At 40.6% G+C, this 26,243-nt stretch overlaps 1 protein-coding gene across 1 annotated transcript in view; it reads left to right on the plus strand.

Annotated features, from left to right (window-relative positions):
- Window positions 1-26,243, plus strand: part of LOC126455595 (cholinesterase 1-like) — a 120,944-nt gene that overhangs the window by 86,986 nt on the left and 7,715 nt on the right. The window contains exon 9 of the mRNA XM_050091351.1: window positions 18,907-19,039. Coding sequence (XP_049947308.1) covers window positions 18,907-19,039 — 133 coding nt within the window. The remainder of the gene's footprint in view (window positions 1-18,906; window positions 19,040-26,243) is intronic.

The following is a 26,243-nucleotide window of genomic DNA, read 5'->3' on the forward strand; positions in this document are numbered from 1 at the left end:
GCTGCACCTTTTTTAGATTGAAGTCAGCTGATAGGCATACCGGCTTAAAGGAAGTCCCTTTAACAGAGGTGTCACTTTCAGAGGAGGTCACTCTCAGAGGAGGTATTTGAATGTTGTGCAGGGTCACTTGAATTTGGGGAAACTAGACTATTAACTGTTGTTATTTATAGGTCCCCAAACTCTGACTTCAGAACATTTCTGCTCAAGCTAGAGAGGGGTCTTGGTTCACGTTATAGGAAGTATCAAAAATTAGTTGTATGTGCTGACTTCAATATTAATTTTGTGTGTGTCTGTGTAAGGAAAAGGATGTTGGAAAATCTAAATTCATGTGACCTGGTGCAGACAGTTTTTTTTTCCAACCGGGTTACAGGGAAACAGTAACACAGCCATAGACAATAATTTTATTCATTCTTCATTCCTAGATGGGCGTTCTATTAGTAAAAGGGAGAATGGTTTTTCAAATCATGACGCACCAATTTTAACACTAAAAGGTTTTTATACTCAAACAAATTTTTATATAATTACAATCTATGTTGGAAAGCTGATCCAACTTCAATAGAGAGTTTTTAAACCTCGTTAAGGAACAAGAGTGGCAGGATGCTTATAGCGCTGATAACATAAATGACAAATATAATGCTTTCTTTAACATATTTTTGAAGCTATTTGAAAGTTGCTTTCCATAGAGCGTTCTAAACAGGGTACTAGCAGTAAAAGGCAGCTTGGATGGATGACTAGTGGGATAAGGATATCAACAAAGTGGGAATTATATCAAAATGTTAGAAGTGGTCAGAATCAAGCTACTGTAGGCAATTACATAAAGCACTGTAAAGTGCTTGAAAACGTTATTCCGAAGGCAAAGAGTCTGTGGTATGGAAATGGAATAGCTAATTCACAGGATGAGATTGAAACCATATGGTAAGTTATGAAGGAAGCGTCTGGTCAGCAGCACAAGGTCGACGATATAAAGTCAGTTCGTAATAAAAATATTTCTGTTACTGTTAAGTCTGATATTTAGCAATCATTTTCTGAGTATTGCTGGAATGCTTATCAGAATAATAAAGTACTGTGCTGCACTTGTTAGCCCCGTACTTAGCCTTATTTGCAATTTTTCCTTTAACAATGGTCAGTTTCCTGAACGATTAACATAGTAGCAAAACCACTTTGTAAGAATGGAGAAAGAGTTAATGCAGACAATTTTACACCTATTTCTACGCCATCAGTGTTTGTTAAAGTTATTGGAAAGGCGATGTGTGTAAGGATAATTGATCATTTTATTCCACATAATTTGCTATCAAATGTACAGTTCAGTTTTAGAAGTGGCTTATAATCTTAGAATGCTATATTATCTTTTCTCTGTGAGGTACTGGATGGATTAAACAAAAGGTTTCGAACGGTAGGCATCTTTTTTTTATTTAACTAAGGCATTTGATTGTTATGCTCACAAAATATTTCTCCAGAAGCTTTACCATTATAGCAGCTCACAATTGGTTCACATCTTACTTGAACAACAGACACCAAAAGGTCATTAATCACAGTTTTCAGATTGGCTATGATATAGGGTCTGATTGGGGCACAGTCAAAAGGGGTTGTGCCACAGGGATCTGTGCAAGAACTACTCATGTTCCTTATTTACATAAATGATATGCCCTCTAATATTACAGGTATTTCTAAAATATTTCTGTTTTCTGATCACTCTAGCTTGGTAGTTACGGATGTTGTGTGCAACATTGCCTCTGTTTCAAATACTGCAGTTCATGACATACGTTCATGATGTGTAGAAAATAAACTAACGGTAACTCACAGTCAGACTTAGCTTTTATACTTTCTAACACACAATTCAACAAAACCGACGTTTTAATGTCACAGAATGGGCGTATAGATTCGTGAAAGTGAGCAGTTCTTATTTCTTCGTGTTCAGATAGATAGTAAACCGTCGTGGAAAACCGACAATCAGATCTTGTTCGAAGACTTAATGCTGCCATTTTTACTGTTCGAACGGTATTGGAGTAAGTGATAGTTCGACACTAAAAGTAGTCTACATCGCTTGTTTTCATTCCCTTGTAACGTATGGTATTATACTCTGCGGTAACTCTTTCCATTCTCAAAGGATATTTTTGGCTCAGAAACTGGCGCTTCGAGAAATAAGGGGTGTAAGTTCGCGAACGTCTTGTCGACCACTGTTCATTAGTCTCGGTATTCTGACATTGGCCTCTCAATATATACGTTCTTTACTGTCGTTTCTTATTAACAGTATCAGATTACTCCCAAAAATATGCAGCCCTCACTCAGTTAATACTAGTCAGAAATCCAATCTGCGTTTGGATCGCACTTCCTTGACTATAGTGCAGAGAGGTGAGCAGTGTACTGCTACATCCATTTTCAATAAGCTACCACAAGAATTCAAAAATCTTAGCAGTAATCCACGTGCTTTCAAATCGGAACTGAAGAGTTGCTTCATGGGCCACTCCCTCTACTCTGTCGAGGAGTTCCTTGAAAAATTAAGCTCATTCTTGTGTTACGGTGTTGATTGCGATTACATAAACGTATGGCTTTTCTTTTTATGGGTTCATAAACATTTTATTTTATTTGTTGTTACTTTTATGTCGTAATTTCATGTACCGACACGTTCCATGACCTTGGAGATCAGCTCCTCAATTTGGTCCTACGGAACTAGACGTGTAAAATAAAAAATAAAAAACAATAGATCTGGAGGTGTCCCTGGCTATCATGATGCGGACCGCAGCAAATATTTCAAGGACCGCTAAGCAGTGAAGATATCACTTCATTCAACTATGAAGTTTGGAATATTTTTCTTTAACACGAAATCATAAATTTTACAGGAAATAATTGTACCACAGCTACATTTTATTTATTTTAAGGATGCTCAAATAAATAAACAAGTAAAATATAGATGTGGAAGATTAACTGTCTGATATGTTATTAGCTAAGGGCACTAACCAGTTTTTCTGATAACAATGAGAATATTTGGGAAAAAAGGGGAGAAATATGAACTCGTTTATCGTACAAAATGAAGCAGTATCATATATGCTCGGTTACAGAATCAAGTGATATACGTTTAGCAATTTCCTTGTGAACAACTGACATGATTTTAGTTTATATAACTTGTTACAGTAGTTCATACGTACGAGGATACCTATAAATTTGTGCAGGCCGATCTAAACATAGTAAGCATGTAAATGGACAGCAGCAGAAGCAGATAACTAAGTAACAAAACTGTTAATGTCAAACAGTTATCAAGGATTTAGCAAATAGGCGAGAAAAATAAACAGCCACAGTCGTAAGTAGACACGAGTAATAACGCAGACTGTACGCAAAACCCTTAGCCACGAGACATAACACGCTATCTAGGAGGGATGGACAGATTGTCATCAAAGAACGTCCAGTTTCATAAAATGAAGGTAGTGGAACAGGTATATGTGAATGCTGGATGCCGGTAACTAAATTAAGGGTTGTAACAACAATGCATATTTGAGATCCGTATCAAGTGATAGCACTTTTTTTTCTGCATGGTTTCCGTATGCTATACTGATTCCCTTGTTCTGCTCGTAGGTCTACAACAGTGTGTTTCGTAACTCAGATACTTTAACAGAGATAGTACCACTCAGTGTTTCGCTGATGAACTATACAGAGAACTAGTCATCAATGAAACGAAAGAAAATTGAAGTTTGTCACTTTGGCTATTTCATTGTCAAAAGTACAAACAACAAGATAAGGCATCTACCAAAGTAATTATAGTGCCGTTAGTAAAATAAACACCATGAGTGTAATATGGTAAAGATGAATTGTGTTAGTGGGTATATGTGAGTAGACATCTTTCTAAAGCCACCAATTTATTCTCCTGCTCGTCCATGATAAGATTCTTGTTACTTGCCTGCGGATTGTGGTATGCAGTTATCTATACTAACTACATCCTTATACTGATAGGATTTAGGCTGTCCTATATCTGTCGAAAGAATCTATTTTGTGGTCAAGATGGCTTTAAAGTGCTTGATTCTATCAACTAGTTAATGAACAAGCTCTTTGGTACATTATAATGGAACTCGATGTTGATAAAATTGTTTTCTTTTTGCTTTTACGCAGACGTTTGCATCTTTGATTTATCTGTGTCGACACAACCGTTAATACGACCGGATAGTATGTTGTATAACGAATGTGTTTATTAGTTGCTGGCTGCAGTGATGTAATTCCACGGAGCTTGACTGCTTGACTTTTGCGTCAGTGGAATATATAACGTGGTAAAACATGGAGAGATATTTTAGGTGACCTGCTCCTGATATGCAAATGATTGTGACTACAGGTGTACTTCACGCGACTCCCACTGTTGTAATAGTCTCTGTCAGCAACATAACATTTTGTAGCAGAGAATGGCTGTAGCTCGGAAGTCACTTTTGCTTGCATACACACAAAATGCTGAGGTCACAGCTGGGCGCTGATCATCCACAATAGATTTAAATGAAGTTTTTAACTTCAGCGATGTAATACGCGTTATCTACGTGCTGGGTCTAGATTACTAATTTAGCCTTATATCAAATCACGATCAATTTTAAGTACATACCGTTTGTACCAACTCCGATAGTTTTATTTTTTATTTGTTTATATACTAATGTATTTTTTGGTGTTCTGTGGATCGTATTTGCGACAAGAATGATGTAGCGCGTGTTACTTGGCTTACAAATGAGATATATTTCCTCTGTTACAACGTGACAACACATATATAAAATTAAAGTTTTTAAAAATATTTATCTGCAACAAAATGTGATAAATTTAACACAAGGATCTACAGATACTATCTGTTCAGAAGTTCATTTGGCAAGCAAGGATCACCAGGCGTAGATGATTTCATTTTTTTAAATTTTCATTATCCGTTACTTCCTTTATTCAGAAGGGAGGTGAACAAAGGTTTTTGGGGCTGTATTCGTTGCAGGTTCAAAATGGAATTAAAATTCAAGGTGAAAATACGTCAGTGATAAGACTCGCTGATGAAATTGTTATCCTTAGTGAAAGTGAAGAAGAATTACAGGATCTAAAAATGGTTCAAATGCCTCTGAGCACTATGGGACTTAACATCTGTGGTCATCAGTTCCCTAGAACTTAGAACTACTTAAACCTAACTAAACTAAGGACATCACACACATCCATGCCCGAGGCAGGATTCGAACCTGCGACCGTAGCAGTCGCGCGGGTCCGGACTGAGCGCCTTAACCGCGAGACCACCGCGGCCGGCAATTACAGGATCTGCAGAATAGGATGAACATTGTAATAAGTACGGAACATGTCCCGTGCTCATTACAGTATTCATCTTATTCAGCAGCTATAATTACTTTGGTAGATGCACTATTTTGTTCTTTGAACTTTTGACACTGAATCAGCCAAAGCTGCAAACTTCAATTTTTTTTTCGTTTCATTGATGACTAGTTCTTTGTGTTGCTCATCAGCTAAACACTGAGTGTTACCATCTTTATTAAGGCATCTAAGTTACCAAACACACTGATTTAGACCTACGAAAAGAAAAAAGGAATCAGTATAGCATGCCGACCGGTGTGGCCGAGTGGTTCTAGGCGCTTCAGTCTGGAACCGCGCAACCGCTACGGTCGCAGGTTCGAATCCTGCCTCGGGCATGGATGTGTGTGATATCCTTAGGATAGTTAGGTTTAAGTAGTTCTAAGTTCTAGGGGACTGATGACCCCAGAAGTTAAGTCCAATAGTGCTCAGAGCCATTATATAGCCAGTATAGCATGCGGAAACAACGCAGCAAACAAATATGTGCTCTCACTTGATACGGATCTCAAATATGCATTGTTGAGAGTAAATCGAAGAAAGCAGAAACAAGAACAGCGAGAAGGTTATCAGGATTGGTGATCACGCGGCAGACGACGTTAAGGAGTTCTGATACCGAGGAAACAAAACAGTCCATGACTGACGGATGAGGAGGACAAAAAAGCAGACTATCACTGGCAAAAAGGGCATTCCCGGCCTAGAGAAGTCTACTAATATAATCATAGGCCCTAATTTGAGGAAGAAATTTCTGAGAATGTACGTTTGGACGACAGCATGGTACTGTAATGAAAGAAGGACTGTGGGAAAAGCCGAACAGAAGGAAATAGAAGCACCTGAGATGTGGTACTACAGATCACTGCTGAAAATTAGGTGGACTGAGAAGGTAAGGAATGAGGAGGTTCTCCGCAGAATCGGCGAGGGACGGAATATATGGAAGCTATGACAAGACGAAGGAAAAGGATGACAGGACATATGTTGAGACACCAGAAAGCTTACGTGGAACTACAGGGAGCTGTAGAGGGTAAAAACTGTAGGGAAAATCAGATATTGGAATAGATCCAGCAAATAACTGAGGACGTAGGTTGCAAGTGCTAATCTGAGATGAATAGGTTGGCACGGGAGAGGAATTCGCATCAGGTCGCGTCAAATCTATCAGAAGACTGATGGTAAAAAAATTCAGGAGGCTTGTTTTGTTGCTAGTGTTATATTTATGAGGCCTATAATGTTCGAGCAATTATTTTCCGTTTCAGGGCGTTGCTGCAGTTACATGCGACGTAGCGTGACTACAATGCGGATATATGAACACCGACATGTCGACAAGGGTTTAGTGTGATATTTGCATCTTTCCGACGTGCGTACGGAAAATGCAGAAACGTGAACTGTAGCAAAGTTGTTAGCAGATGCTTTCAAACAGCACCAACAGGCTGTTATTATTTTCTGTACCTACGAAGGAAAAGAATACAGAATGTGTATGGGGCAGCATGCCTGTCGATAACCACAGGTTATGGATTAACGCGCCAAGGGATGCTCTGCTTCATGATAACGCGCGTCGCCATATAAAAAATGTCGTGAGCCAGAAGTTACGCCGACTCTAGTGAGAGACCTCCTAACCTGTTGCCATGCGATTATCAAGCCTTCGGTCCCTTAAAAAAGGCCCTGAAGGGTCGACGATTCCTGTCTGACGAGGACATGTAGCAGGCAGTTAAGGGCTTCTTCAGACAACGGGTCACTGTGTTTTACCAAATGGGGATCTTCAACCTGCTGTGTCGGTAGGATGATTGCCTCAGTGCTGACGGCGATTTTCCCTGATTGGCATATTGATACTGGACTATACGGCCTTCGAAGGAAAACTTTTTGATTGCCCCTCATACAATTATTTTGGAATTGTTCCGACTCTTCGCAACGAATTTCATACAGGCTATTATATATTGTAAGGTTGCAGTTAGTATTATTATTGTGTAGTATTCTGCCTAGTGGCAGGTCCATGTCTTCGTACCGAGAATTTCTGATTCCACTGTTCCCTGTCTTCAGCTTCTTCCTTCAGTATGTTGTATCTCTTTCCATCTTTCATGTCTTCCAGATGTTGAATTCTTCTTCCTCGCCCGTCGTTTCCTCTGAGTTTCCCTTCGATGACATCATGTATGAGTCCCTCGTGTCTAAGTACATGTCCAATCCAGTTGGCCTTTCTCTCAAGAATTGTACGCAGAATACTTCTCTTGCCGGCCGGAGGGGCCGTAAGGTTCTAGGCGCTGCAGTCTGGAACAGAGCGACCGCTACGGTCGCAGGTTCGAATCCTGAATCGGGCATGGATGTGTGTGATGTCCTTAGGTTAGTTAGGTTTAATTAGTTCTAAGTTCTAGGCGATTGATGACCTCAGCAGTTAAGTCGGATAGTGCTCAGAGCCATTTGAACCAATACTTCTCTTCTTTCCTACTCTTCGCAGTACATCGTCATTTTTTATGCGATCTGTCCACTTGATCTTTTCCATTCTCCTCCAGCACGACATTTCAAAGCTCTCTAAGTATTTTTTCTCCTTCTTTCTGATGGTGCATGTCTCTGTTAGTATAGCTGTTAGTATAGCTCACTTTTTAAACAGTCCCCTACCTGAAGTTCAATGAAGTATTTCACACGTTATCCATAGAGTAGGTTTGTACGCAGTTCTTTGTGTGGAATCAGAAAATTATTCTATATGGAACCAGTGAATGGACGTACGCTAAATGATTTCATCACCAAAATTATGAATTACTTGTAGGACAAGTAACGTTACTGAACTAAACCATTTGAGAACATCTGTTGTATGTCAATTCCAATTCAAGATGTGATCAGTGTTAGACCATTAACCGAGAATCCATAAATAATACTTCTGAGTAAGTAATTTGTTGGTCCTTGCGCCTCTTCATGCCAGATTAAAGAACAAGAAGGAAAACAAAGAAGGCATACTGGGATTTACATTTCGCCAAGGACAAGGTCTAGATCATAAGAGATGGAGAACAGGACAAAGGCGGGAATGGTATTCAGATGCATCCTTTCCAAATAAACTCCCCTGGTATTTGCGGAAATTAATTTATAGAAACTGCATAAAATCTAAACATACGTGACGGCATATGAATTTGTGCTGCTTCTCTCCCACATCCAAATACAATGAAGTGACAAAAGTCGTGGGTTGGTAATATGCACGCATACAGGTGCCGGTAGTATCGTGTCCAAAAGGTACAAAAGGGCTCTGAATTAGCGGAGATGTCATTTATGCTCAGATGATTCAAGCAAAATGGTCTCCGTCGTGATTGTGGCAGCACGATGGGAAATAATAGACTTTAAACACGTAATGGTAGTTGGAGCTAGGCGCATGCGACTTTCCATTTCGGAAATCGTTAGGAAAAGCAATATTCCGAAATCGACAGTGTCAATAGTATACAGAGAATACCAAATTTCAGGCATTGCCTCTCACCACCGACAAAGCAGTGGCCTAGAGCGTTCCCGTAACGACCATGATCAGCGGCGTTTACGTAGAGTTGTCAATGCTAAGAGACAAGCAACACTGCTTGAAACAATCTCAGAAACGAACGTGCGGCGAAATTTGGTGTTAATGGGCTGAGTCAGCAGATGACCCACGCAAGTGCCTTTGCTAACACGACGGTATCGTCTGCAGCGCCTCTCCCTGACTCGTGATTATATCGGTTGGACGCTAGACGACTAGAAAACCGTGGCCAGGTGAGCTGGTGGTAGCCGCGAAGCCATAGACCCAAGTTGTCAGGAAGGCAACTTACAAGGTGGTGGCGGCTCCATAAAAGTGTATAATCTGTTTACAGGGAAGTCCTCTAGTCCAACTGAACTGATCATTGACTGAAAGTGGTCATATTCGACTACTCGGAGGTGATCTGCAGTCATTCATAGGCTTCATATTCCCGAACAACGATGAAATTTTTATGGATGAAAATGCGCCATGTCAGTGTGCCACAATCGTTCACAATTGGTTTGACGAACATTCTGGACAGTTAAAGCGAATGATTTGGCCACCCAGATCGCCAGCATGATTCCCATCGAACATTTATGGGATATCATTGCACCGACTATAACTTCGCAACGACGTGTGGCAATGGAGGCAGCATAGCTCATTATTTCTGCACTTCCAGCGACTTGTTGAGACGATTCCTCGTCCACTACGCCAGGTAAAAGCTCGTTGGACACGATATTAGGAGATATCCCAAGGCTCCTGTCACCTCAGTGTATAGTTTCTTAACTGCAGCGTCACCTCGCTCGGTAGAAAATCAATGCAGTTCAGGAAATATACTCAGTAAACCAGTAGTATCGGTAGAGTGGATCACAATTCTTTTGGCCCCATCGCATCAACGCTAGTACCTTAGTTATAAAGTAACAGACTCGAACTCGAACGGGGGCTACATACTTTCCTTCCGTATAATTTGTGTGTGATGCAGAAAGAGGAGTGATTAAGAACTATGCAAAGTACCTTCCGTTATATGTGTACTGTAGCTTGTAGAGGAATATATTTTGATATAAAGAGAAATGAAAATTAGTAAACAGCTGAGCTCCTTCCTTAACGAGGATGTAAGTTACTCGACGTCTCGCTTCGAATAAGCGAGTAAACCAGCCTCTGCTGACTCTTGTTTTAGAAAATGATTCGTGTCACGTCTTAAGTTTAACAATACTGAGTTATTCATTACCGTCCACCACTACCGCAGCAGAAAACAGTACTAGCAGCAACAACGCAGGAACAAGAATGTCCTTTCGGCGTAGCTCGAAACCACGAATTTTTTCGATTTTAGTAACTAAGTATCTATAGAATCAACAACTTCTTATAATTGTACTTCCGGAAACCAAAACCCTGTTGAGAAAAGGGTCGTTTTACATGTGTCAAGTAATGTGTAGTATTTGGAGGAGCAGGCTGTCACAAGAGGTAGCACAATAAATTACCACAATACGCACGTATGGCTAGATGAAAATCCTCGAGTAATAATGAAGACGAGACATCAAAATCGCCTATCAGGATACGGTCAGGAATCAACGGTGACTGATTCATAGGGCTATACACTTTATCAGGCAGATTAACAGGTGCTGTGTATCACCGATTTCTGAGCAATGAATTACATGCGTTATTGAAAAGCGATACGTCTGCCGAAAGACATCGATTGTGGTTTACAGGAGACGGGACACCACCCTATTTTCTGCGGCACGTGCGACAGTAGCAACGTGCCATGCGCGCTGAATTGCTCGTCGACATCCGATATCCAGACCTCTCCGTTCACCGAACCAGAATACGCTGAATATCTTGCTAGGGGAACATTAAAAAATTTAATACATTAATTGATGTACACCCAACGCGAAAATGTGCGGACGTTACAGGAGCGTGTGCCAGTGCATGTGACGCAATCCGAAAGGAGCCAAGTGCTTCGGAAAGTGTGCTTGGTTCAGTGAGGAGACGGTCTGAAGGGTGTGTCAGGATGCGTGGTAACCAAATGTGGTACTGGCTATAGTGTCTGCTTCTAAGTAATAGACAGATGCGAATGAGAGGACAGATTTGTTCCATATTCCCACAAGTATTACCTTCCGGCCATATTACTGGAACTCATTTTCTAGTTTCCAGCAGTACTTCTTCCTGTAGGAATGTGCGACACTTTTCTTAAACAGCCTTGCATAGCGCCATGTGTAAGAAATTTACCGTCGAAACTGTGACTTTCACAGCGCAATCTGTCAGGCTCCGATTGAAACACCTGTTAGACAATCGGCATAACTGTAAGGTTCCAGATTCTCCACTCGAGTTAAGACGTGCACGTCCTTGCTGAGGAGGAGACTTCACGAGCAATATTGGCTGCCCTGTTGGGTGTGAAGATAGTTCTCGTGTGGCCTGTCGAACACTCAGTTGCAGCAAATATAACCACGAAAACGCAGCAGATAGCACATTTCGCTTTCCAGCATGCTACATTCTAACTCCACCTACACTTTCTCATAAATGCAGATGCAATTCAGATGTAAACATCTCGTTGTTATCTTTTTCCCTTCAGTGAATTCCGGTCCTACGCCTCCGTAAGGACAAGACTTTCCTATCGTACTAGAGAAAGCAGCTTATTAAAGGTCGTCAGTAAATTTTCATACACTATGTTCCCTGACAACATAATGAGGTTAGTCCCGGCTATCACGCTTCGAAACAGACGATCCTAGCTGTCCACGTAGTCGACATAGCAATGCTTCAATTCTCCCACGCATTCTGAACACGTCGAGGTACATTACATAATTATGACGTAAGTAGGTCAACAATGATGGTCTGTAATTGGCTTACTCCTTTAAAGATAAGACCATTTGACGTAACATGTCACTTGTTAGATATCAATTACGTCACGTTATACGTTTGATACCGCACTTTTCTTCCTTAGCCTGATTGGCCGTCTTAACCTTACCGTTGATAGGTTCAGGTATGACAGATGACATAATTGGCTACGCTATGTGTTCAGTTGTGACTGTATTTTTTGAAATCGATTGTTAACCTATTACGGCCACAGTAAACCTTTTGATTGTTACTTCCGTAGCATGAAAATGTACGTTTCACTTTGCTTTAACCCACTGCCGTTCTCATGGGTCTGCTTATCACTGTCGTGCTAGCGTCAGCTGCCTCATATGAATCTATCGCTGCAACCGGGGAATATCCTAACATAGCCCATTCCGGAACACGTTAGCCTTGAATGTGTCGTCCGTGACGTATATGTGGCAGGTCGTATTATTTTTTAAACAAATGTTCTGTCTCCGGCGCTCAATCCTTGTGAAAGCTGTTCTTTGCAGTCATTCAGTGGTTTATAATTGTGCGGACCATTATTATTGTAGTAGTTTAATGTATGTACGCTGCCGTACGTACATCATTCCCCCTTTCAGTGGTCTCCTCTTCTTATCAGCTGATACCTTATCAGGCTCTTTGCACCGTTTGGTTCCCCCAAACGACCGCTGCAAGCACACAGTAACTTGTAGTTACAATATCGATCAGCAAGAACGTTTTGTCCCTCTGGCTATTGCCCCAAACCTCTGACATACTTACGTTCATCAGCGGGGGTGGCCGCACGGTCCGCGCGGCTCGCCCCGTCGGAGGTTCGACTCCTCCCTACTGTGTGTGTGTGTGTGTGTGTGTGTGTGTGTGTGTGTGTGTGTGTGTGTGTGTGTTGTCTGTAGCGTAAGTTAGTTTAAGTTAGATAAAGTAGTACGTAAGCTTAGGGACCGATGACCTAACCAGTTTGGTCCCATAAGATCTTACCACAAAAATTTTAAAATTTGACTACTTTTGTGATAGGCTCTCTATTCGTAATCGCCAACGGATTATATACTCAGTAATAATTTAGGATTTCTCTGTCGTTACTAGTCATATTTACTTATAATTTCATAAATTTGTTTGTTCACTTATTTCACGGTGCTTGTTTCTCGATAATATTTTCTGAATAGCTTACTTTCTTACGCGATTGTCGTTTGGTTCGCTTGCTATGCAACGAGCAACTTCGGGGATTCTTTTTTGAATGTAATGCACATGGTTGTCTGAATATATTATGTTACTTTCCGACATTGTAAATACGTGTATGTGCTAGTCCTATATAAGTTTTTCTATTCGATAAATATTACCCAGGAGCTGCACAATTTATAGCCGCGTTACACAATGCTGGTTCGTTTTGTGAGATGAAACACACTGCCACTATTTGCACGTTTTGATCTGTATCTTTAATACATAGTAACTCTGTCTTCAATGGCATAGCATTAGGAATAATATTTCCACGCAGCTGTATGGTAGCATTGCATAACCAGTCATGCAGTAAGGAAAATACTTTACTGATTAAATTGTTTGTTTCGTTGCATGATATTTACTGAGAGTTGTTGTTAGTAAGTTTACATAATTTCCTAAAGAAGTGGACGTCAAAGAAATTGTAGCATTCGTGATGGAAATGGGAAACGCTTGAGCCTAGAAATCGGCATGCGTTAATTTAAAGAAAAGCTTTTGTATATTGCTAGCATTAATAACAATGACGAGATTCAGAAACTGATATAATAAGATTAATTTGTCATAGTGTCCTTTTAAAAACGTCATAACTGACTTGGAAGACGTTTTGCATGTACACCAATCAAGTAACGACTGCTCTTAGTGAGAAAAGGCAAAATCATCCTTAGAATCTCGATAACTGCACTGAATGTAAAGCAGTATTCGCTAAGGACCACACACCACATAAGAAGACAGCAATTACAGTATCCTCACCCTGCTTCAGAGCTATACCACTCATACTGGTATTATCGCCTCATTCATATAAAGTAGAATTATACTGCATCGACCCGTTAAATCGTGCACATATCACGAACATTCCTGATTAGTCTGTGCCGACGTGTTACCCGTATCGGAACAAGGATGAAATTGTAGCCAAGTATTCGTCTGGCAATGTACCGTTGTTATTGACAGAACTTCTATAGTTATGAAGTTACACATAAACGTCAACTAACAGTATGCTTTCTGACACTAGAAAGTGCAGCAGGCGAAGAGAAGATTGTTGGAGCTACGTTGTTAGAGACGTATTCGCCAAACTAGATGTATGGCCGGCCTTTCACCCGATTTTAAGCTTCTGGATTACTAACCTTTGGCCATATAAAATAGTAGCCTAGGTACAGCGTTTTTGAATGCCAATCAAAACGTCCTGGAATCAGGTATTAGTCCCAGACACTGCTTAATTAAAAACAAAATAATCAGCAATGGCGGCGGAAGGTGCCCAGTAAAAGGAGATACCCGCATTCTGCCAACGGCCTTGCAAAGAGGGTGGAGCAACGGGCAGAGGTTCATGGCCTCCAGTGCGAGGAAAATATTTAATAGCCAACGAAATCTTAATATTCTACAAGGAGGGACGCGGAGTTTCTAAAGTCTGAATGTGGTAGAGAAAATACAAAATCTAAAAATTTTCAGTCTAGGCGTCATTGAAGTGAAATTGAAAGAACGGAAAAGAGACGCAGCTTTCAGATCAGATGAATATAGGATAATGTTAACAATAGCGGAAAATGGAATATTATTCCTAATGGATAAGATGGCCAGGTAAAGAGTGGATCATTGAAAGCGGTTTAGTGACAGGATTATACTTATCAGAATCAATAGCAAACCAACTCAAGCAACAATAGATCAGGTATAGATGCCAATATCACAGGCAGAGTATGAGGGGAGAAAGACAGTGAAGGAGGATGCTCAATAGGTAAGTCAGTGTGTAAATGGAAAAGAAAATCTACTAATCCTGAGAGACTAACGCTGTGGAAGGTAAAGGAGCCATTTGTTAGAATGGGAGAGGGGAACGACTGAGTTCTGCAGTTAGTAATAGCAAATAAATAGAGCGGAAGAGGTATGCTGGGAAAATACCTGGAACACGTGGAGATATCAGCTTGATTACATCATGGTGAGACAGAAATTGCAAAATCAGATACTGGATTGTAAGGACAACACAGGAAAAGGAACAGGCTTACAACATAATTTAGTGATGAATAGTTGGCTGAAGTTTAAGAGAACGCGTAAAGAAGTGAGCTATATAATTACTAAGAACTCATCTATTTGAAGTTCTGTGAGGTTTTAGATACTGCAGTTAAGCTAAAACATTCTGCAATATGAAAAGGACACATACAGAAGTTGGACGGACAAATACACTATAGAACTTCAAAAAGTAAGTTACACATTAATAAGGCAGGTCAAGGAACTTTTACTGAATGCTACCCTACAATCCAAAGTGACACAGAGACATGGCAGTACTTTTCCATTATAGACACCAAGTCTCTGTACACAACAGTCGGAATGCTCTACCAATTATTGAGTTGATTGACAACAGAAATCAGCGCGTTGGTAACGGAGTCATTAGAGAACCTCTGTGTGAACGTCAACATCTCTTCCCCCTATTCCCACCCATCCCTCCCCCCCCCCTCCCCCCAAGATGTTCTTACAGATGGCCGAAAATACGAAAATCAAATGGCGCAATATCTGGACTTACCGATTAGCATCTCCCGGTCAATTTGTTGGTACCATTTCATTACAACTAGACGCAACATTGCATTTGGTCCCTCTATCGCCATAATTTCAGAGTGAGTCTATGTGCGATTCAGATGGTATACCCACATGAATCGTACTGTCCTGCTTGCTACAACTCTGAAGTAGTTTCCAGTTGTCACGCTATTTCCCTCCCACGCTGTGATACACCTTTATCCTTATCCCTGCAGCACTGTATCTGCAGGAATCCCAAAACGCGATTTTTTGACAATGCTGCGAAAATGTCTCAGGGTGGGACGACACGTGTAATTTACTTTCTAAAGCCCATATGAAGGTATAAGGGAGGTAGTAACGAATAAATCTTGGCTAATAGAAGAAATACTTCAGTTGATCAACGAAAGAATGAAATACAAAAACATTCAGGGAAAGATAGGAAGATAACGTTATGAGCCGGTTAGAAAGTATATTAACTTGAAACAAAGGAAAGCTAAAGTAAAATATTTGCAGGAAAAATGTTGAGAAATCGAAAAAAATGATCGTAGGGACGACAGATTTAGCATAGAGAAACGTCAACTTTCGTTGGAATCAAAAGCAAAGCTGTCAATATGACAAGTTCAAAATGAATTCTGCTGCTAAAAGCAGGTGAAAGAGTGGACATACAGAAAGAGTCGAGTGAAGCAGGCAACGAGGAACTGTCTGATGACGTAATAGAAGAACGAACTGGAAGTCTGTTTAGAAAATGTAGAAGATCCAGTATTACAGTCAGAGTTTAACAGACTATTCGAGGATTTACGATCACATACGGCAGCAAGGACGATAATATATCTTCAGAGTTTCTAAAACCTTGCGTAAACAAACAACTCTTGGTGTCTAGATTCTATGACACTAGAAACATACCAGCAAACTTTAGGAGAAACATCAGCCACACGATCCTGAAACCATCAAGGGCAAATATATTCAAGAACGATGACACCGTAAGCTTGGCAACTAAGTTTCTTACAAAAATAATATATGGAAGAATGAAAAAGAAGATTGAGAATCTAGTAAATGACAATCAATTTGGCTACTGGAAAGGTAAAGAAATCAAGGAGGCAGTTATGACGTTGCACCTGCAACTTAAAGGAAAATGAGACATTTTCACAGGATCTGACGACCTAGAAAAAGTGGTCATTATCGAAAAATGGTGCAAAATGTTTGAAATTCTCAGTAAAGTAGATATAAGCCATAGAGGAAGACTGGTACTATACACTATGATAAGAAACAAGAGCAAAAAATATGAATGTAAGACCAAGAACGTACAGGAATAAAAAGTGGGCGAGGCAGCGATACAAGATTTCTTCATACGTTGGTGAAATAATGACGGAAAGAAAGGGAAAGTAGAGAAATGAAGTTAAAATTCAGGGTGAAAGGATATGATTCGCTGTGACACTGCTTTTATCGTGGAAACAGGGGAAGAAAAAGGACCTGTTGAAAAGAATGAACAGTGCAGCGCTCCCAGAATGAGGATTGAAAGTAAACCAAAGGTAGAGAAAGTAATAGGGAGCAGCAGAAATAACAGAGATAAACGTAATATCGAGGTTATGGACAAAGAGTTTGATGTAGTTATGGAATCCTGCTGCCTTGAAACGAAAATTCCACTAAATGAGCGAAATAACGTGATCATAAGAATCAGACTAGCACAGGCAAAGAGGGCATGAATGGGAAAAGTAATTTTTCTTGTATCAAATATAGGGGTTAATTTGATGAACAAATTTCTGAAAACGAATGTTTCGATCATAGGACCGTATAGAAGTGAATCATGGACTGTGGAAAGACCAGAAAAAAATAGACTCCAAGCGTTTCAGAAGAGATGCGATTGAGAGGCAGGATGTTGAAAACAGGGTGCACTGACAAGATGGTAAATGAAGTTTTCTGCAGGACATATATCAAGAACCAGGAGATAGATTTCATGGTACCAAATAGAGCTGTAGATGGTAGATTCTGTGAGGCAAGACACAGATCTGAGCATTTTCAAAATGTCCAACAAATAATTTAGGACACTGAGTGCAGCTGCAATTCTGAGAGAAAGTTGTTGACGCAAGAGAGAAAGTGAAATTAATCGGAGTACAAATGAAAAAAAAGTAATTCTATTTGAAAACACACGACAAACTGATGTAAACTTAATTTGGGATGTTTGTGAGAGAAAGTAAACCTTACCCTTTTGTGGAAGCCAGACGAAGTAGTTTTGAAAGTACTTATTTAATTCTGACTTAACAATTTATTCACATAATAACGCGTCCAGTATTAGTAAAAATGTGATCCAATTATGTAATATGCACCTTAACTCTTGCTTTTTCAATCCGTCACCCGGACCAGCCTTGTTACACATTATATCGACGTTTACACTATTTCCATAAAATTAACTGCCATTAGTCTCCGGCGTAACTTAATTTCTGTCATTCGAGCCCATTAGCTGCAGAACGTCGCATAATAATTTAATCGGTCTTATGTCCACGAAACGTATTCATAACATTTTAATTTTTTTGTTTTGTTTACGCACTACTGTTATCTTAGCAGGAGAAAAACTTAGTCACTTGCTGTTCTGAAACTCATCTTTATTTAGGCGTTGCGAGGAATTTCATCTTCATAATATATGCAATAAGGTGACAAAAGTCATGTGCAACACGCCGATTTAAATTAGTTAACAGTTAATAAATTGACAATAGTTTAAAAGAACAGGAATGAAACGAGGTAGAGGGCTTCATACACGCGTTATGGCGTCATGTTCAAGTAACCAATGTCAGAACAAAACTGAGTGAGCTAACTTGACGTTACGTGGAAGGTTACTTGGTGGCGTGGGTTATAGCAAAAGGTAGCTCCACAGATCAAATGCACATGTAAAAATGGATATTAAAAGGAAATAATACAACAAAAACCATAAAATCTATCGTTACAAATATCCAAAGCAGGAGGACTACAATAAACACATATAACTGAAAATCATTATGCATTACATTTCACAAGTATTAATCTAGTACAACAGAGTACATATAGCTAAAACTAAGCGTTTGAAAAGCAGGAGGCAAAGGTGCACATTCACAATGTTTATTTCTTACATGTACTATAACGGAAATAAATACTGTTTTGTTTCTTTTACAGTGAGTAGGAAGAAGCATAAATAAATCAGCATATGTAACTGTGTTGCGAAATTTAAAGACACAGAAACCGTTTACATCAGCGTTTGTGTATACCAAAATTTGAACGAAGGTAAAATGTTGACAAGGTGCAGATGAACATGTAACACTGCAAAATGCATATATTAACAAAAAGATAATAAAAATGTAGTCTAGATTAGATTTACACGGTCATATATACAATATATACGTCATTTATGAATGCTAAGTATCTCAGTAAGTAAAAAAAAAAGGTCGGAGCACGACAGATGGAAAATCAAGAGTGAAAAGGGTAAATAAAAAAATTCTGATTTATAATACGGTCGCATGCCTCTTACGTGACTTTCTGTTGCACATCAAATTCTTTTCATAACTCTTGATATCTCTATCAGTCGTCTCACACATCAGTATATAAACGATAAAGGAAACAAGTGTAGTGTTTTTCTCATTTGTGTATTTTAATTTCAGCTACTATCAGACCTGTTTTTTGAAGAATCAGTGGACACTGTAGTTAGGGTAATGGCTGAGGTATCCCATGAACCTGTTCGATATTACCGGTTCTCATTCAAAGGACCCAACAGCGCAGTGCCAGACGAACCAGGTAGTATCAGCTACAAAGTTTCAAATAATGCCAATTACAAATTATTTATACGTGATTCACATTCGTTAACAATGGACGAAATAGGTAAATTTCGTCTGCATAATTAGCTAAACGCTAACATCCACAGGATGTTTACGTTGTAAACAAACAATTATAAACAAAGGATTCAATGTTAAACGTATCAGTTTTAGACAGTAATAGTTTCTGAGACAAGCTAGCTCTATGCTTAATGTGAATTGATTATATACAAATTGACCCCAAGTTGTTACTATCTACTGCAAGGGAGGGGAAGAAAACCAATGTGCACTCCGTGTACATACCGGGGGGAGTCATCCCAGATATGGAAAGGGTCCTTCCGGATGCCTTTAAGGGTACAGGGCGCACCCATCTGCAGGTGGTAGCTGTCGGCACCAATGATGCGTGTCGCTATGGATCGGAGGAAATCCTTTCTGGCTTCCGGCTGCTGTCTGATTTCGTGAAGACTGCCAGTCTCGCTAGCGGGATGAAAGAAGAGCTCACTATCTGCAGCATCGTCGACAGGACTTAATGCGGACCTTTGGTACAGAGCCGAGTGGAGGGTCTAATCAGAGGCTGAGACGGTTCTGCGACCGTGTGGGCTGCAGATTCCTCGACTTGCGCCATAGGGTGGTGGAGTTTCGGATTCCGCTTGATAGGTCAGGAGTCCACTACACACAGCAGGCGGCTACACGGGTAGCAAGGGTTGTGTGGAATGGACTGGGCGGTTTTTTAGGTTAGATGGCCTCGGGCAAGTACAGAAACGGCAACACCCTTAAAATGTGCGGGGCAAAGTCAGGACATGCGGCGACCAAGCAGCAATCGGTATTGTAATTGTAAACTGTCGAAGCTGCGTTGGTAAAGTACCGGAACTTCAAGCGTTGATAGAAAGCACCGACGCTGAAATCGTTATAGGTACGGAAAGCTGGCTGAAGGTAGAGGTATATTCTGCCTAAATTTTTACAAAGGCACAGACAGTGTTTAGAAAGGATAGATTGCATGCAACCGGTGGTGATGTGTTTCTCGCTGTTAGTAGTAGTTTATCCTGTAGTGAAATAGAAGTGGATAGTTCCTGTGAAATATTATGGGTGGAGGTTATACTCAACAACCGAGCTAGGTTAATAATTGGCTCCCTTTACCGACCTCCTGACTCAGCAGCATTAGTGGTAGAACAACTGAGATAAAATCTGGAATATATTTCATATAAATTTCCTCGGCATGTTATAGTCTTAGGTGAAGATTTCAATTTACCAGATATAGTCTGGGATACTCAGTTGTTTAGGACGGGTGGTAGGGACAGAGCATCGAGTGACATTATACTGAGTGCACTATCCGAAAATTACCTCGAGCAATTAAACAGAGAACCGATTCGTGGAGATGACATCTTGGACCTACTGATAACAAACAGACCCGAACTTTCCGACTAAGCGCAGAACAGGGAATCAGTGACCATAAGACCGTTGCAACATCCCTGAATATGGAAGTAAATAGCAATATAAAAAAAAGGGAGGAAAGTTTATGTGTTTAGCAAGTGTAATAGTAGGCAGATTTCAAACTACCTAACAGATCAAAACGAAAATTTCTGTTCCGACAGTGTTCAGTGTTTATGGAAAAAGTTCAAGGCAATCGTAAAATGCTTTTAGACAGGTACGTGCCGAGTAAAAGTGCGATGGACGGGAGAAACTCACCGTGGTTCAACAACAAAGTTAGGAAACTACTGCGAAAGCAAAGTGAGCTTCACTACAAATTTAAACGCAGCCAAAACCTCTCAGACAAACAGAAGCTAAACGATGTCAAAGTTAACCTAAGGAGGGCTGTGCGTGAAGCGTTCAGTAAATTCGAAAGTAAAATTCTATGTACCGACTTCATAGAAAATCCTAGGAAGTTCTGGTCTTACGTTAAATCAGTAAGTGGGTCGAAACAGTATACCCAGACACTCTGGGATAATGGCATTGAAACAGAGAATGACACGTAAAGCTAAAATATTAAACACCTTTTTCCAAAGCTGCTTCACAGACGAGGACCGCACTGCAGTTCCATCTCTAAATCCTCGCACGAACGAAAAAAAGGCTGACATCGAAATACGTGTCCAAGGAATAGAAAAGCAACTGAAATCACTCAACAGAGGAAAGTCCACTGGACCTGACTGGATACCAATTCTATTCTACACACAGTACGCGAAAGAACTTGCCCCCCTTCTAACAGCCGTGTACCGCAAGCCCCTAGAGGAACGGAAGGTTCCAAATGATTGGGAAAGAGCACAAGTAGTTCCAGTTTTCAAGAAGGGTCGTCGAGCAAATGCGGCAAAACTATAGGCCTATATCTCTGACGTCGATCTGTTGTAGAATTTTAGAACATGTTTTCTGCTCGCGTATCATGTCATTTCTGGAAACCCAGAATCTACTCTGTAGGAATCAACATGGATTCCGGAAACAGCGATCATGTGAGAAACTACTCACTTTATTTGTTCATGAGACCCAGAAAATATTAGATACAGACTCCCAGGTAGATGCCATTTTCCTTGATTTCCGGAAGAAGTTCGATAGAGTTCCGCACTGTCGCCTGATAAAGTAAGAACCTACGGATTATCAGACCAGCTGTGTGGCTGGATTGAGGAGTTTTTAGCAAACAGAACACAGCATGTTCTTCTCAATGGAGAGACGTCTACAGACGTTAAAGTAACCTCTGGCGTGCCACAGCGGAGTGCAATGGGATCATTGCTTTTCACAATATATATAAATGACCTAGTAGATAGTGTCTGAAGTTCCATGCGGCTTCTCGTGGATGATTCTGTAGTATACAGATAAGTTGCAGCATTAGAAAATTGCAGCGAAATGCAGCGGATGGGCAACTGACCCTTAACATAGACAAATGTAATGTATTGTGAATACATAGAAAGAAGAATCCTTTACTGTATGATTATATGATAGCGGAACAAACACTGGTAGCAGTTACTTCTGTAAACTATCTGGGAGTATGCGTGCGGAACGATTTGAAGTGGAATCATCATATAAAATTAATTGTTGGTAAGGCGGGTACCAGGTTGAGATTCATTGGGAGAGTCCTTAGAAAATGTAGTCCATCAACAAAGGAGGTGGCTTACAAAACACTAGTTCGACCTATACTTGAGTATTGCTCATCAGTGTGGTATCCGTACCAGATCGGGTTGACAGAGGAGATAGAGAAGATCCAAAGAAGAGCGGCGCGTTTCGTCGCAAGTTTATTTGGTAACCGTGATAGCGTTACGGAGATGTTTAACAAACTCAAGTGGCAGACTCTGCAAGAGAGGCGCTCTGCATCCCGATGTAGCTTGCTGTCCAGGTTTCGAGTGGGTGCGTTTCTGGATGAGGTATCGAATATATTGCTTCCCCTACTTATACCTCCCGAGGTGATCACGAATGCAATATTAGAGAGATTCGAGCGCGCACGGAGGCTTGGCGGCAGTCATTCTTCCCGCGAACCTTACGCGACTGGAACAGGAAAGGGAGGTAATGACAGTGGCACGTAAAATGTCCTCCGCCACACACCGTTGGGTGGCTTGCGGAGTATAAATGTAGATGTAGATATCTACGATGATGATGAAAGGATGGTTCATACAGTATAAGGCACGATCAAAAAATTTTTCCTCTGGGCCGTTGTTGCAGCGTATATGCAATTTAGCTCCACTCTGCTGTCACCAAGGGATTAGAGTGACATTCTTGACTTTTCGAGTGCCTACGGTAAATGCGAAAACGAACTACGAGTATGACCATGTTATTAGCAAATGCGTCCCAACTGGACCAACGTGCTGTTATTCTTATGCCAGCCACTGTGGCCGAGCGGTTCTAGGCGATTCAGTCCGGAACCGCGTGACCGCTACGGTCGCAGGTTCTAATCCTGCCTCGGGCATGGATGTGAGTGATGTCCTTAGGTTAGATAAGTTTAAGTAGTTCTAATTCTAGGGGACTGATGACCTCAGATGTTAAGTCCCATAGTTCGTCGAGCCATTTGAACCATTTTGTCATTCTTATCTTGGCTGCCGATAAACAAACTCCGGTAGACACTCATCGGGGAATGAAGAAGTCGTGTGTCGAAAACTTCAAGTAGCGGTGCTGTTCCATGATAGTGCACGTCCGCATTTTGCAAATGTCGCAACGCAGAAGCTACGCCAACTCAAGTGGGACACGGGAGCACCCGCGCTGTAGTCCTGACCCCTTCCAATGCAATTATCATACCTTCGGGTTGTTAAATAGGCCTTGAAGAGTTGACGATTCCTGTCGGACGAGGACGTGTTGCAGACACTTAACGGACTTCGTCATGCAGCTGAACGCCGTGTTCTGCCAAACGGTTCTCTTCACTCTGGTGCGACTGTGGGAGGATTTCCTCAATGCTCACGGCGATTTTGCCTGTTTCCCATATCCAATCTGTACTTCCTTTTATGTGTTGTGTGTTAGAGCGAAGGAAGATTATATAACGAAAGAGTGAAAGACATTAGCTTCCAGTGAGTACTGAATGGGGCAAGTTAAAAATTTGTGACGGGCCACGGTTCACTGGGGCAGGTGGGTTGAGCACTGCGCCTTCCAGACAAAGTGGTCACCAGAAGCGCACGGACTACCCTAGTTCACCTCCCGTCAGACCCAAATTCTCAACTGATACCGCACATTACTGATAGCGCCCGTGCTCCTTGGCCTCATTACTCACAGCATCTCGCCGATTCCCGTAAGAGTTGGAGCTTGGTGTGCGTCTGCACTAAAGGAATCAGTGACTCTCTTCAGATTAATTGTTTATAGGTAGTGTCCTTTACCAGATATCATTTTCATCCTGCAGCCATTACGATTTAAGACACAGACGAACTAAATTTTTTTAGCTACCAGTGGGCACTGATTTATATCAATGGCGCAAATTGAAACTAAATTCACGATACTTCCGCCATCTACATATGGGCATAACGCTATCCCATCACTTTTTTTCACCTCCGTCTACATTCCAGACACCGTTTTGGTAATCTATTAGTGTGTGGTATACGTAGCTAATACAATATGCTTTTAATTCTTTGTAAATTTGTACTAAGTCTAAATCCTTTCCTTATGTGTCCAGGTAACACGTTGGGCTTTGCGACAGGAAACAAAACTGTTTGGGGGATAGAGTTAATATCAGAACCATTACGGAGAACACAGAACTCCAGTGGGTACGAAGGCAAAGTGTACATACGAAATATTTTTGTCTTATTTTCTATATGGAAATGTCGAAACGGAAATTATAACTACACACAAATAACATTAAAGAGTAAGTGGAGTGCAAAAAGAAGCCTCTGAAGAAGAGGAAAAATGAGCTTTCTTGGAATCCTGTGATCGAAGCAGTAATCAGCAGGCGTTATCAACTAATACATCTTCAAATGAAAAACGCTTGACAGCTACTATTTTAGCGTCACAGCAAAAGTCAAACATATTTTGGAATGGGTCCTTATAATACAAGGTTATGTCAGGTCTTTTTTTCGGAAAATTAATGAATTTAGTTGAGGTAGAAAGTGTTTGTCCGTTAATGTACTCGCATGTAGAAATGCTATCAGTTTATAACTGAAGAAAAACACACCACTTAACTAGTAACATTTTCTGAGTACGTGCCTGACCAGTTCTCTTCCACATGTCCTGCGAAACTTAACTGATAAAAAATGTCTTAGTTATTCCCATTCACACACCCGAGATCACAATTCAGGGACCCATGTTTTATACGATCTAGCGTTCTTCACTGTAGCATTACATGTAATGCAACGTTGCCGTTCTGTATTTGCACAGTTATCAGTTTTGTGTAGGAAATAACAGAAACGGAAGTATGAATGAATGTTTCCAATGTCAACAACCAAATGTCCTTGCCAGATCACTGAGTTTAGTTTGAGTCAGTCTTAAATACTTACAACAAAATCATATATAAACCTCCAAAAGGTGTTCGTGAAAATATTGTTTATATTTCATAAGACAATTATTTACAATAGACTGCATGGCAACATTCGTACTGTGGCTTCGAATAAAACTCAGTTAATCTTTTTACACAGCAGTAATCCGCTTCCATCCTTCTACACTCTAATACAAAAAAAGAGAGACGCACAACGAAGGAATCTTCCGAATGGACAGAAATCGGTAGATGTGATAGACATTTACAGACAAACGATTACAATTTCAGAAGAATTGGATGCTTTATTCAAGAAAAAGAGCTTGGCAAATTGAGGAAGCCGATAACGCGTTGGTCCACCTATGGCCCTTAATCAAACCCATATTCGGCTCGCATTGACTGATAGAGCTGTTGTGCGTCCTCCTGAGGGATACTATGCCAAATTCTGTCCAAATGATGCGTTAGATCGTCAAAATTCCAACTGGTTGGAAGACGCTGTCCATAATGCTCCAAACTCTCTCGGTTTGGGAGAGATGCAGTGACCTTGCTGCCGAAGGTAGGGTTTGGCAACCTTGAAGACAAGAAATAAATACTTTCGCCATGTAGCTGCGGGCATTCTCTTGCTGAAATGTAAACCCAGGGTGGTGATACGCCCGCTAAACCCGCTGGGCAGAACAGGTGATTAGGATCATTAAAAGTTTAATTTATTGTAATTTAATAACACCTTTAAACCAAAACGGCACATACGAACATTTAGAACTACGAGTTTCAAAAAGGCAGTTATTCTCAAGTAGTAAAAACATGCAGTTAAAATTGCGTTGCTGGGAGCCTCAAGGCAAAGGTGAATAGACAGACATAAACAAGATACAATACAAACGGCTGGAGGCCCACAACAATTTTCAAGATTTTAAAATAAATTACCATAACCTTTCAAAGGTTTAGAATAAGGATTTAAGTGGCTGAACGCTCACAATTTCTTTTCCAAAATTCAAAAATAAATAAAATCCAGTAAAAGCAAGAATCTCTTAAATCATTGGCTATGACAGATTATAAACAGACGAACACCGTTGAGGAGGACAATAATGAAAACGGCACTCAGAAGCGTCCAGGGAGGTCGGTCTGCCCTCGTTCACTTAGGTGAGACAGGTGGTGAGGCCAACTACACTTGATCCGTCGGAACCCAACCACGGGACAGCCACGGACCGACTGACAAAACGACTTGCTTACCACCAGTCGGTACATGAGAACTCAAACACAAAAATTACGAACGTGGTTATCCACAATGAAATATGTATTTAGCTGTCAAAACTACACACTATGT

This window comes from Schistocerca serialis, chromosome 2, assembly GCF_023864345.2.
Source record: "Schistocerca serialis cubense isolate TAMUIC-IGC-003099 chromosome 2, iqSchSeri2.2, whole genome shotgun sequence".
In the NCBI taxonomy this organism is placed as follows: domain Eukaryota; kingdom Metazoa; phylum Arthropoda; class Insecta; order Orthoptera; family Acrididae; genus Schistocerca; species Schistocerca serialis.